This window comes from Pristiophorus japonicus, chromosome 5 (genome assembly GCF_044704955.1).
Source record: "Pristiophorus japonicus isolate sPriJap1 chromosome 5, sPriJap1.hap1, whole genome shotgun sequence".
Lineage (NCBI taxonomy): Eukaryota > Metazoa > Chordata > Chondrichthyes > Pristiophoridae > Pristiophorus > Pristiophorus japonicus.
In genome coordinates, this window is record NC_091981.1 from 176398298 (window position 1) to 176412143 (window position 13846).

At 39.7% G+C, this 13846-nt stretch overlaps 1 protein-coding gene across 5 annotated transcripts in view; it reads left to right on the forward strand.

The window, feature by feature from the left end:
• Window positions 1-13846, forward strand: part of tex10 (testis expressed 10) — a 193171-nt gene that overhangs the window by 51244 nt on the left and 128081 nt on the right. For 4 of the 5 annotated variants that reach the window (XM_070881113.1, XM_070881111.1, XM_070881112.1 and 1 more), the window contains 4 exons: window positions 3784-4025; window positions 4804-4942; window positions 10361-10530; window positions 12305-12482. In XM_070881113.1, coding sequence (XP_070737214.1) covers window positions 3784-4025; window positions 4804-4942; window positions 10361-10530; window positions 12305-12482 — 729 coding nt within the window. The remainder of the gene's footprint in view (window positions 1-3783; window positions 4026-4803; window positions 4943-10360; window positions 10531-12304; window positions 12483-13846) is intronic. The other variant, XM_070881114.1, reaches the window with a different exon arrangement.

Here is a 13846-nt window from a genome sequence, read left to right on the forward strand (position 1 = left end):
CTATTTATCCTGACTCTCTGCTTTCTGTTAGCCAGCCAATTTTCGATCCATGCTAATACATTTCCTCTGACTCCGCGTACCTTTATCTTCTGCAGTAACCTTTTGTGTGGCACCTTATCGAATGCCTTTTGGAAATCTAAATACACCACATCCATCGGTTCACCTCTATCCACCATGCTCGTTATATCCTCAACGAATTCCAGTAAATTAGTTAAACATGATTTCCCCTTCATGAATCCATGTTGCGTTTGCTTGATTGCACTATTCCTATCTAGATGTCCCGCTATTTTTTCCTTAATGATAGCTTCAAGCATTTTCCCCACTACAGATGTTAAACTAACCGGCCTATAGTTACCTGCCTTTTGTCTGCCCCCTTTTTTAAACAGAGGCGTTACATTAGCTGCTTTCCAATCCGATGGTACCTCCCCAGAGTCCAGAGAATTTTGGTAGATTATAACGAATGCATCTGCTATAACTTCCGCCATCTCGTTTAATATCCTGGGATGCATTTCATCAGGACCAGGGGACTTGTCTACCTTGAGTCCATTAGCCTGTCCAGCACTACCTCCCTAGTGATAGTGATTGTCTCAAGGGCCTCCCTCCCCACATTCCCGTGACCAGCAATTTTTGGCATGGTTTTTGTGTCTTCCACTGTGAAAACCGAAGCAAAATAATTGTTTAAGGTCTCAGCCATTTCCACATTTCCCATTATTAAATCCCCCTTCTCATCTAAGAGACCAATATTTACTTTAGACACTCTCTTACGTTTTATATATCAGTAAAAGCTTTTACTATCTGTTTTTATGTTTTGCGCAAGTTTACTTTCGTAATCTATTTTTCCTTTCTTTATTGCTTTCTTAGTCATTCTTTGCTGTCGTTTAAAATTTTCCCAATCTTCTAGTTTCCCACTATCCTTGGCCACCTTATACGCATTGGTTTTTAATTTGATACTCTTCTTTATTTCCTTGGTTATCCACGGCTGGTTATCCCTTCTCTTACCGCCCTTTTTCACTGGAATATATTTTTGTTGAGCATTATCCTCCACTGTTCCTCAATTGTGCCACCGTTTAGTCTGTGTTCCCAGTCTACTTTAGCTAATTCTGCCCTCATCCCACTGTAGTCCCCTTTGTTTAAGTATAGTATGCTCGTTTGAGACACTACTTCCTCACCCTCAATCTGTATTACAAATTCAACCAGACTGTGATCACTCATTCCGAGAGGTTCTTTTACTAGGAGATCGTTTATTATTCCTGTCTCATTACACAGGACCAGATCTAAGATAGCTTGCTCCCTTGTAGGTTCTGTAACATACTGTTCTAAGAAACAATCCCGTATGCATTCTATGAATTCCTCCTCAAGGTTACCTCGTGCGATTCGATTTGACCAATTGATATGTAGGTTAAAATCCCCCATGATTACTGCCGTTCCTTTTTCACATGCCTCTATTATTCCCTTGATTCTTGTCCGCCCCACCGTGAAGTTATTATTTGAGAGCCTATAAACTACGCCCACCAGTGACTTTTTCCCCTTACTATCTCTAATCTCCACCCACAGTGATTCAACATTTTGTTCATTAGAGCCAATATCATCTCTCACAACTGCCCTGATATCATCCTTTATTAACAGAACTACCCCACCTCCTTTCCCTTCTTGTCTATCCTTCCAAATTGTCAGATACCCCTGTATGTTTAATTCCCAGTCTTGGCCACCCTGCAACCACGTTTCTGTAATGGCCACCAAATCATACCCATTTGTAATGATTTGTGCCGTCAACTCATTTACTTTATTTCGAATGCTGCGTGCGTTTAGGTAAAGTGTTTTAATCCTAGTTTTTAAACCATGATTTTTAGTTTTGACCCCTCCTGCAGCCCCTTTATATTCATACATATTGTCCCTTCCTATCACCTTGTGGTTTACACTTACCCCAATGCTACTCTGCTCTGTTGCCTCCTGCCTTTTGCATTCTTCCTTGGGGTCCTGTTCATCTGCGCTCTCACCAACTCTAACTAGATCAGAGCCCTCTCCTGGGTTCCGAATACTCCTCGCATTGAGGCACCGAGCTTTCAGGCTTGCCTTTTTATCACACTTTGACCCTTTAGAATTTTGCTGTACAGTGGCCCTTTGTTTTTTGCCTTGGGTTTCTCTGCCCTCCACTTTTACTCATCTCCTTTCTGTCTTTTGCTTCTGTCTCCATTTTGTTTCCTCTGTCTCCCTGCATTGGTTCCCATCTCCCTGCCACATTAGTTTAACTCCTCCCTAACAGCACTAGCAAACACTCCCCCTAGGACATTGGTTCCGGTCCTGCCCAGGTGCAGACCGTCCGGTTTGTACTGGTCCCATCTCCCCCAGAACTGGTTCCAATGCCCCAGGAATTTGAATCCCTCCCTGCTGCACCACTGCTCAAGCCACGTATTCACCTGCGCTATCCTGCGATTCCTACTCTGACTAGCACATGGCACTGGTAGCAATCCAGAGATTACTACTTTTGAGGTCCTACTTTTTAATTTAGCTCCTAGCTCCTTAAATTCGTCTCGTAGGACCTCATCTCTTTTTTTTTACCTCTGTCGTTGGTACCAATGTGCACCATGGCAACTGGCTGTTCTCCCTCCCTCCCTTTTCAGAATATCCTGCACCCGCTCTGAGACATCCTTAATCCTTGCACCAGGGAGGCAACATACCATCCTGGTATGCGCTGACTTAAGTCAATTTGGAGTAAGTTTTAGCTGGCCAAAGTGGCATAAATGGCCAAAACTGGTGTAAGTGTCCCCTTTTGGGAAAAAAAACTCAACTAAAATAAATCGTACCTAACTGAGTTACTCTGGAGCAAGTTGATTGTGGAAAGTGGCTTTTAACTTAGGCCAGAAAAACCAACTTACTCCCAAAAAATTGGAGCAAGTCGTGGCCAAAATTGAGCCCATTGTAACTAATTAAGGCATGTTGGCTTAGGCGCATTTTTTTATGATTGAGAATGATGCAGTAAATGGTTCTAGTGTCAAGAGTGGTTTCATACTATGGATTATTATGCACCAGTAACTGAGTAGGAGGTCCAATCTCATTTCACATGAAAGGCCTTTGCAGCTGACAGAAAGAGGACTTCCATTCTAAATTGAAGTCCAAGATCCAGAGGTGCAATTGGTGTTCGAACTCGCTTTGCCACTCAAATCCCTTGTTTTGCTTTGGACGTTATGAAAAAGATTTCTGCTTAAAAGTGTCTTGAGGCCATTAAATCCTTTTTTAGAAAATTTGGCATCTATAATCATGTAAAGATGAATTCCTGATGACATGGTTAAGAACAGTATTTATTGAAATGCTGTTTGCTGTTTGATGAGTGCTCATAATTCTATCTTGTGTAAGTGTTTTTGTGGTAATTAAACATTCTAATGCCACCTAGATTGACCGAAAACAATGAAAAGAGAGTGCACTGTTTCTACCAGTGTTAGGATTACCAAATTGCAGCAACCCACGGAATACACCATTGCAAGCATAACCCCATTCCGTGCAATAGAATGTGCTATGATAGATGACTCCTTCAGTAATCTTTTTTTGTTTTAAAAAAAATCACTTTAAAACTACCCTTTTTTGATTTAAATTAAACAGGAAAACTTTGATAGGAATTGACTATGTCGCACCGTCTGATGAAAGCATCTGAGCAGCTTTTCTCAAACAATTTTAATAATTTCAACCATTAAGAGTTTATCTTTCAGTTTTTATTTTTATCTTGTCCTGTATTGTTCAGTGTGTTTCAGAAGAAAGTCATATTATATGTTTATCACTTATTTTCAGGGACAAACAAGCAGCAGCATTCATGAACAGTGCAGACCATCCTCTTGCATTGAATCTGGCATTGTGTCAGGTCATGGTGTCACTCTCTAATGCTTTAACTGTCCATCTGGATACTGACTGGTTGGAGCAAATTCGAAAATTTGTCACAGAAAGTTTGTCAGATGGCAGGAAGTTGACCTCTCAGCAACTGAATGGGATGCTGATGTTGGTGTGGAGACTTGTACTTATACAGCGCAACAGAGGTGAGATGAAAGAGTGAACAAGATGACTGCTGTAAAATTCAGCATTTAATAGAGTTGATAAAGTTTTGCGAAGTATGTACATTGCAAACTCTTGACGGAATGCAATTCTTGTGAATTGTGACACAGTGGCATTATGACGCACATCTTCCATAAATCAACTGGTTCCTGAAAAGTTTTAAAATAAGTTTATTTTTATTTATTGCAGTTTTCAAACACGAGGTCCTGAATGTTTATTCATTGCTAGTTTGAAACTTGAAGTTATAGAGCACTGATTAAATTATAATGGCATTTTCTGCATGAATATATTTGAAGAAGCATTTTTTAATTTTCAGAATATGTTAAAGGTGAAATCATAAGAAAGGGAAAGTTGTTTTCCTTTTTTATTTTCTAGTTTTCTTGTCTCCTCTCTATGGACATTGACTGCCCTTGGGTGCCTTGCCCAGGTGGCTAGCCTTCATGTGTAAACCTAGATGGTTGTTGGCAGGTGATTTAGCTTTGTGGGCAACACATGGAGCTTCATCCTGTCCTCACTGGAAATCTACACAGTTGCATATCTGCAGTGGGAGTTGCTGGATAATCAGGAGTGGACCTGGCTGATTTTTATTTTTTTTACTTTCTGTAGTCCAGGATCACTGAGACCAGTTGTCATGTTTACTATCACTTTGGCTGAAATCAGTGAACTTACTATTTATTAAAACTTGTGGGGGTTGGAACCTTTTTAATAGATTTTGCAGAAGAACTTATTATTTTCTCACTTATTCTTTATACTTGTTTTCAGGTGCCACAGAGGAATTGCTGAGGGCAGTTTACACACAGTACCAGCAGCAGGGTCTTAGCCTTTCAGTTCGCACTATGTTGCTCAATTTTTTTAGTGGTCTTTATCTGAGAGAGAAAACATCCAATCTTCAGATTACTAGGTAATGTACTCCCCTCGAGAAAGAGGCTCCGACCTCTTTTCTCCTTCCCAATTTTATCATTTAATTTCTCAAACCATGTATCCTATCCAGCTTACTGCTTGCTTCCAGCTCTGCAGCATCACTGGCATGAAGCCATAATTACAGCATGACAAGTTTACATCGGCAAAAGCTTCTATAGATATGTGAAGAGAAAAAGATTAGTGAAGACTAATGTCGGTCCCTTGCAGTCAGAATCAGGTGAATTCATAATGGGGAACAAGGAAATGGCAGAGCAATTGAACAAATACTTTGGTTCTGTTTTCACTAAGGAAGACACGAATAATCTCCCGAAAATCCTAGGGGACTGAGGGTCTGGCGAGAAGGGGGAACTGAGGGAAATCCTTATTCGTCAGGAAATGGTGTTAGGGAAATTGATGGGATTGAAGGCTGATAAATCCCCAAGGCCTGATAGTCTGCATCCCAGAATACTTAAGGAAGTGGCCCTAGAAATAGTAGATGCATTGGTGGTCATTTTCCAACATTCCATGGACTCTGGATCAGTTCCTATGGATTGGAGGGTAGCTAATGTAACCTCACTTTTTAAAAAAAGGAGGGAGAGAGAAAACAGGGAATTATAGACCGGTTAGCATGACATCGGTAGTGGGGAAAATGCTGGAATCAATTATTCAAGATGTAATAGCAGCACATTTGGAAAGCAGTGACAGAATCGGTCCAAGTCAGCATGGATTTATGAAAGGGAAATCATGCTTGACAAATCTTCTAGAATTTTTTGAGGATGTAACTAGTAGAGTGGATAAGGGAAAACCAGTGGATGTGGTGTATTTGGACTTTCAAAAGACTTTTGACGAGGTCCCACACAAGAGATTAGTGTGCAAAATTAAGGCACATGGTATTGGGGGTAATGTATTGACGTGGATAGAGAACTGGTTGGCAGACAGGAAGCAAACAGTGGGAATAAACGGGTCCTTTTCAGAATGGCAGGCAGTGACTAGTGATGTACCGCTAGGACCCCAGCTATTTACAATATATATTAATGATTTAGACGAAGGAATTGACTAATATCTCCAAGTTTGCAGATGACACTAAGCTGGGTGGCAGTGTGAGCTGTGAGGATGATGCTAAATGGCTGCAGGGTGACTTGGACAGGTTAGGTGGGTGGGCAAATGCATGGCAGATGCAGTATAATGTGGATAAATGTGAAGTTATCCACTTTGGTGGCAAAAACAGGAAGGCAGATTATTATCTGAATGGTGACAGATTAGTAAAAGGGGAGGTGCAACGAGACCTGGGTGTCATGGTACATCAGTCATTGAAAGTAGGCATGCAAGTACAGCAGGCAGTTAAGAAAGCAAATGGGCATGTAGGCCTTCATAGCGAGAGGATTTGAGTATAGGAGCAGGGAGGTCTTGCTGCAGTTGTACAGGGCCTTGGTGAGACCACACCTTGAGTATTTGTCTGCAGTTTTGGTCTCCTAATCTGAGGAAGGACATTCTTGCTATTGAGGGAGTGCAGCAAAGGTTCACCAGACTGATTCCCAGGATGGCAGGACTGACATATATGAAGAAAGACTGGATCGACTAGGCTTATATTCACTGGAATTTAGAAGAATGAGAGGGGATCTCATAGAAGCATATAAAATTCTGACAGGATTGGACAGGTTAGATGCAGGAAGAATGTTCCCAATGTTGGGGAAGTCCAGAACCAGGGGTCACAGTCTAAGGGTAAGGGGTAAGCCATATAGGACCGAGATGAGGAGAAACTTTTTCACCCAGAGAATTGTGAACCTATAGAATTCACCACCACAGGAAGTTGTTGAGTCCAGTTCGTTGGATATATTCAAAAGGGAGTTAGATGTGGCCCTTAAGGCAAAAGGGATCAGGGGATATGGAGAGAAGGCAGGAGTGGGGTACTGAAGTTGCATGATCAGCCATGATCATATTGAATGGTGGTGCAGGCTCGAATGGTCGATTCCTGCACCTATTTTCTATGTTTCTATAATGGAAATATGAAAATAAGGACAAAATACACAACTTTACAATGGGGACCTCTATTGCATCTGTGCATCCTGGTCCAATTATTACCCACTAACCATGTGTTGCCTGAAAACTACACTTGATCTTGACTCCCCGTGTGCAACACAAACTAGTATTGATAATGGCCCTGAAATTCAGGTCGGAGGCTTCTTTCGGACGAACACCTCCGACCGGAGAATTTTTCCGAAAGTACCTGGTGGTCCCGGAGGAGCGTGAAATTCTGGTGGGGAGGCCTTCTCTTCCCGCGTTGCGAAGCAGGTGTGACTGCTCAACCAATCAGGTAAAGTATTCTCAATTAATCGCAATGGGAACTCTATATCTACGAGTTCCCCTTGCTATTAATGAGAAAAAAAAAACAAACACACTAACACCGAATAAAACATAAAAAACACACCTCATATAATTAAAATTAGTTGAAATTAAAGTTAATAAATATCTAATTTAATATTGAGTTTTTTTCCCCTGAGTTTCTAAAGTTTTTTTTAAGTTATGGTTTTAAATAAATTTAACGTAGTGGGCAGGGTTTTTAAAAATAAAACGTGTTTTGTTAATTTTATTTTTTATGTTTTAAGTGTGTTTTAAAACTTACGTCTGAGCTTTGAGGACATTTGCTGGGCGAGATATGGGTAAATGCCATAATCTTGCCCATGCAAATGTCCTCGCTCCCGATATGCGGATGATCTGACAAACTGGAGCTTGACAGATCAGAAAAGCCGGTTTTCAACGCATGTGCATTGTGCGCTGAAAAACGGATTTTGCAATGCTTTCCCGGGTCTGTACGGACCCGAGGAGGTTGCAATTTCTGGGCCAATAAATTTGGTATGTCTGCATTCCATTGAACTCCCATCATAAAGATGCCCCCATTTTTGTAAGCATGTGGCAATATGATGGGAATTTCATGGTTAGAACTGTTACATCTTGCCAATCACATCATACTCTGTGTTCTGAAGGGTGTTCATTTCCATCGTTTGTCCACAAATCAATCAAAATGCTTTCCCAAAAATTATCCTCTGCACTTTTTTCTTGGTAACAAATTCCTATGGCCAAAATATGGGCTATCACAAAATAAATTCAATAAAATTACATATTTCACAATAACGTGGTGAAATTTATCCTTTGAATTGTCTTTCATGTCTTTGAATGCCTTTTAAAAATGTTTTACTTGAATGCCTCAGTTTCTCCCAAATGTCCAGGCTTGGGTTTGACATTTTTGCCCAGAGCTATGGTGGTAACTAAATTTGGATTGTATTGCCTGAGCATGTGCCATGTGACATTTTTTCATTAGACTCTCGCAGTTTCTGCTCAGTTTTTCAAAATTCTTTAAAGAATAGGTAGACAAATTTGAAAAACTTTATTCAGATTATGTTTAATATTTTTAAATGTATATGTCTCAAGAAGGGAGAGTAGAAAGATGGGATTTGGCCATAGTGGACTGGAAATGGCTAGTTGATGGTAAATCAGTGTCAGAGCAGTGGGAGGCATTCAAGGAGGGTTTCCTGATTGTACAGAGCAAGTATGTTCCCTTTTATTTAAAAAAAAAAGTGAGTCTTAACAAATGTAGATCCCCCTGGAAGTCAAGGGCCATACAGGGTAAGATAAAGGAAAAAAAGGGAAGCGTGTAACAGATACCGATAACTCAATACTTCAAAAACTCGAGTATAAGAAGTGCAGAGGTACAATTAATAAAGATATCAGGAAAGCAAAGAGAGTGTGTGAAAGAATGTTGGCAAGTAAAATTAGGGAAAACCACAAAATGTTTTATAAACACATTAAGAGCAAGGTGATAACTAGAGAAAGAGTGGGGCCTATTAGAGACCATAAAGGAAATCTGTGTGTGGAGGCAGAAGACATGGGTATGATTCTTAATGAATACTTGGCATCTGTTTTCACAAAAGAGAGGGGCGATGCAGACTTTGCAGTGAGGGAGGAGAAGAGTGAAATCTTAGACGAAATAAACAGAGAGAGAGAGGATGTATTAAGGGGCTTAGCAGCTTTGAAAGTGGATAAATCCCCAGGCCCAGATGAAATGTATCCCAGGCTGTTAAGAGAAGCAAAAGAAAAAATAGCAGAGGCTCTGACCATCATTTTCGGAGGACTGCTAAGGTTTTACCTTTGTTTAAAAATGGAGAAAGAGATAGACCGAGTAATTATAGGCCAGTCAGCCTAACCTCAGTGGTGGGACAATTATTGGAAAAAATCTTGAGGGACAGGATAAATCTTCATTTGGAAAGACATGGATTAATCAAGGACAGTCAGCATGGATTTGTTAAGGGATGGTCGTGTCTGACTAACTTGATTAGAATTTTTTGAGGCGGTAACCAGAGGGTTACCTCCTCAAAAAACCATGGATGTTTTTGTTACTGGAGGCTGTATGCAGTGGGGTTCCGCAGGGCACAGTGCTGGGTCCCTTGCTTTTTGTGGTATTTCTCAGTGACTTGGACTTGAATGTGGCAGATATGATTAAGAAGTTTGCAGTTGACACTAAAATCGGCTGTGTGGTTGATAATGAAGAAGAAAGCTGCAGACTGCAGGAAGATAGCAATGCACTGATCAGGTGGACAGAACAGTGGCAAATGGAATTCAATCTGCATTTGGAGAGGTCTAACAAGGCAAGCGATTACATATTAAATGGTACGATACTGAAAAGTGTAGAGGAACAAAGGGACATTGGAGTGCATGTCCACAGATCCCTGAAGGTAGCAGGCCAGGTAGAAAGGGTGGTTAAGAAGGCATATGGAATAGCCTTTATTAGTCGAGGCATGGAATACAAGAGCAAGGAGGTTATGCTTGAACTCAAACACTGGTTAGGCCGCAGCTGGAGTACTGTGTGCAGTTCTGGTCACCACATTGCAGGAAAGATGTGATTGCACTGGAAAGGGTGTAGAGGAGATTTACAAGAATGTTGCCTGGACTGGAGAATTTTGACTGAGGAAAGATTGGAGACGCTGGGTCTGTTTTCTTTGGAATAGAGGAGGCTGAGGGGAGACCTGATTGAGGTGCATAACATTATGAGGGACCTGGTAAAGTGGATAGGAAGGATCGGTTTCCCTTGGCAGAGGGGTCAACAACCAGGGGACATAGATTTAAAGTAATTGGGGGGAGGTTTAGAGGAGATATGAGGGGAAATGTTTTCAGCCAGAAGGTGGTGAGGATCTGGAACTCCCTGCCTGAAAGGGTAGTAGAGACAGAGACCCTCACCACACTTAAAAAAACTACTTGGATATGCACTTAAAAGTGCCATAACCTACAGGGCTATGGACCAAGAGCTGGGAAGTGGGATTAGGCTGGATAGCTCTTTGTCGGCCAGCATGGACACGATGGGCTGAATGGCCTCTTTCTGTGCTGTAAATTTCTATGATTCTGTGATTCTATGATTCTTGGACAGAAGCAAGGTGCTGTCTCGTTGGTTGTCTGGACTGCCATTACAGCTCGCTCAACTTGGTTCAAGGAATCCATTTCTCTCAGCAAAACTTATTGACGTAATACATGTGGCAGCTGCCCGTTCAAACAAAGAGCTACTTCAGAGCCTTCAGAATAAAGTCTACAGATTATACGGTAAGACTGCTTTTAGATACTTACTATTTCTCTTTTTTTTTTAATTTCAGACTAAATTTAATAATGAAGAATAAGTAAATTTTATTACATTGGCAAGAAAATCTCTGTTCTAATTGCTAGGTGTTCAAGTTTGTGAATTGGTGCTCAACAATACTGATTTTCATAGTAATGTTTTTTTAAACTTCAGTCCATTCCTTATTTAGTCTTGTTTGACGATGAGGAAAAAATGCTTAGTGTTTGACGAGCTGGCGTATTAATGTGAAATCAGATGAGAACAGCAAGGGCATCAGAGTAGGAAATGTCAGGGTCAACAGACTCTACAAATAATTTCAGTATCTAGGTTATTTAAAAATGTTATTCTACCGTGTATAAATGCTCTTTGAAGACATTGCAATGTTTTGATTGGTCAGAGAGCACTTCATTGAACACAGAGATTGTATTCAGCCTATGAAAGTAATGATTCATTCTCATGATGGCCGAGCATGCTAAGGATAGCTCACCAGCAAGTTCCTAGGTTTGATCCACTGTCTTTGTGAGTTTACTTTTCCAAGCTGGGGCAGCAGGAGAGGCAATACAGTTGACCTCCCATGTCTCTTGGCCTAGCTGTTTTTGTTTTGGATTTGATTTCAGTGATTGATTTAATTCTAAAATGAATAAACATCTGTTTCTTTTGATTTTATATCCAAAATGCAACTTGCTCATTGTTAAAACAGATGTAACACAGGATTTTGGTGAATCTCCAGGCAAGCTGTTGTGCAAAAAAAACTTTCATTTATATGGTGTCTTTCACAACCTTAGGATGTCGTAAAGTGTTTTGAAGCCAATTAAATACTTTTGAAGTGTATTTATGCAGCAACTTTATAGAATCCTTTTTTTTTAAAACTCAATACGTTTCGGAACCCATTTATAGATTTTTTTTAAATCATTGAAGTGAATTTAAGAAAAACTTTGGAAACTTGAATTTGGGAACGGCTCATACTCGTGTTAATACTGAAAGATTAAGTTTAGAGAAATGTCTAGTGTTTTGCACTAATTTCATACAGAATTGCATGCAGGTAGCATTTCCTTTAAGTTTAATGGAATTAAGCATTTTAGAGATAGTTTGCATTGATCAATGTTTAGACAATTCAAATTTAGCATTGCAGGATTATTTTAGATTACAGTGGGTCACACTATCAAGAATTACTTCTCATGTGATTTGACTGCATTTACTTTTGAAAGAGAACGAATACTGCAGTACTTTTTCAGCGCAAGCACATTCTGGTACTAAAGTAGCAAATCCTATCCTGGTTCTGACTTAGAATTACCTGGTTTCTCTAACACCCCAGAAAAGGAACGTTTTTAAAAGTACAAAATTGGATTTCTCCTATTTTCCTTTCCAAACGAGTTGTTTCTCCGAGATGAAGAAAATAGTAGAACCAGTCATGGTCTATTTGATTAGAGACTTCACTTGTGTGATTTGCGAAACAGGACTGGCAGTTGTGGACCATGCCATCTTTTGGAATGAAGAGGTTGCACGGTGATGGATAGCAGTGGGATAGGGAAGATGTGAATCAATGAAGAAGTCAGTAACTTATTATTTGTATCTTTTTTTGGTAAATAAATGACCCGGGTTTTCCCTTTATTTAACTCCTAAAGGTGACCACTCATACTGGCTATGACTTTAAAGCTAATTGGGACCTGCTACCTTGTTCATCATGTATTGAAACTAGACAGCGGTTTTAATGTTGGCATTTGCCATTATTGTCATACTGATGTTGTAATTTTTGCTTAGATCCACAAGATGGCACTCTGGTCCTTCTTCCAACTGAAAAACAGCATTCTTTGGTGCAACTTGTATATTTTTTACCACGTATTTCATCAGAGTTATTGTCTTGCCTAAGTCGATGCTGCACTATGGGAAGATTGTCCTCCAAACTAGCCATTAGTCTTATCCGGATACTACACACAAGGTAAGATTGCAAATTATTCAGTTATTAAAATTATTTCTTTATTGGTTTAAGTAAATGTCAAGATCCTAGAACCCAAATAATGCTCTTGTTTGGAGACTAATCCATTGTTGCAATCTTACTAAATATTGTGGAAATGTTTATCTTTGAGATTCCAAAAGTAGTCCTACTTATTGCCCATAACAAGAAAGTGGCGTAAACCAAATTAACAATTGATGCTCTAGATTATTTTTTTGAAGTCCTGGAACATACTTGTGTTTATTTCAGGTCTGCAAGTAGGTAATGTAAGAGATTGTGAATATCTAGGAAATAGTGACTATAACACAATTAGATTTGATAAAGTTGAAATGGAGGAGGAATTCAAGAATAAAGGTACTTAACTGGAAAAATAAATCTAAACAAAATAAAAAGAAAACTAGCCCAGCTAAATTAGAATTGGCAGATAAGAGTGCACAACAATTTTAAACTTTCAAACAAGAGATGATTATGGGATTGGACATATTCTCACAAAAAGTAAATGTGGTGCAGCAAAATAACTGAAGTAGAGCAATTAATCTGCAACTTTAAAAGGAAGGTATGCCAAATAATACAAAATAAAATTAAGCCGAATATAGAAAGTACAGAGCCGAAGGAAAACATTTTTTGCAAAAGAGGGGTATAAAGAAAGACGGGCAGGTAATTTAAAGGGAAATAATAAATGCTTTTATAAACACATAAGTAAAAGAATAGTATGGCTGATTAGAGATGAGAAAGGAAGTCTTGTGAAGAGACTGAACGAGTACTTTACCTTAGTTTTTACGAAAGATTTTGATCATGGGAATGGAAGGGTTCAAGGGGAGACAGTGCAATTGGAAACAATAGCTATGGATAAGAAAGAATTGTTGGAACTCCAAGTGGAAAAAAAACCAGGCCCTGATAGCATGCATTCTAGAAAGCTGAGGGAAGTAACACGAAATAGCACAGCTTCTGACCACAACCATCCTTAGATTGGAAGGTTGGGAGATTTGTACCATTGTTCAAGAGGGACAAACCATACAACTGTAGACCTTTCAACCTGGTGTCAGCAGTGGGTAAGCTTTCAAAAGCTTTTCAAAAGATGTTTGATGAGGTGCCACATAGGAGACTTGTTAAAATTAAAACACATGGCCTTAAAGGGAATGTGACAGCATAATAGGAAGTTGGCTAAAGGACAGAAAACCGATTTAATGGATGTTTTTTGAACTGAAAGGATATAAACAGTGGTATCCACTAGGGGTCAGTGTTGGTACCATTATCTTCTGAATACATATAAATGATTTGGACTTAAGTTTTGGTGAAACGATATCAAAGTATGTGATTGACACAAATGTAAGGAGTGTGGCTCACTG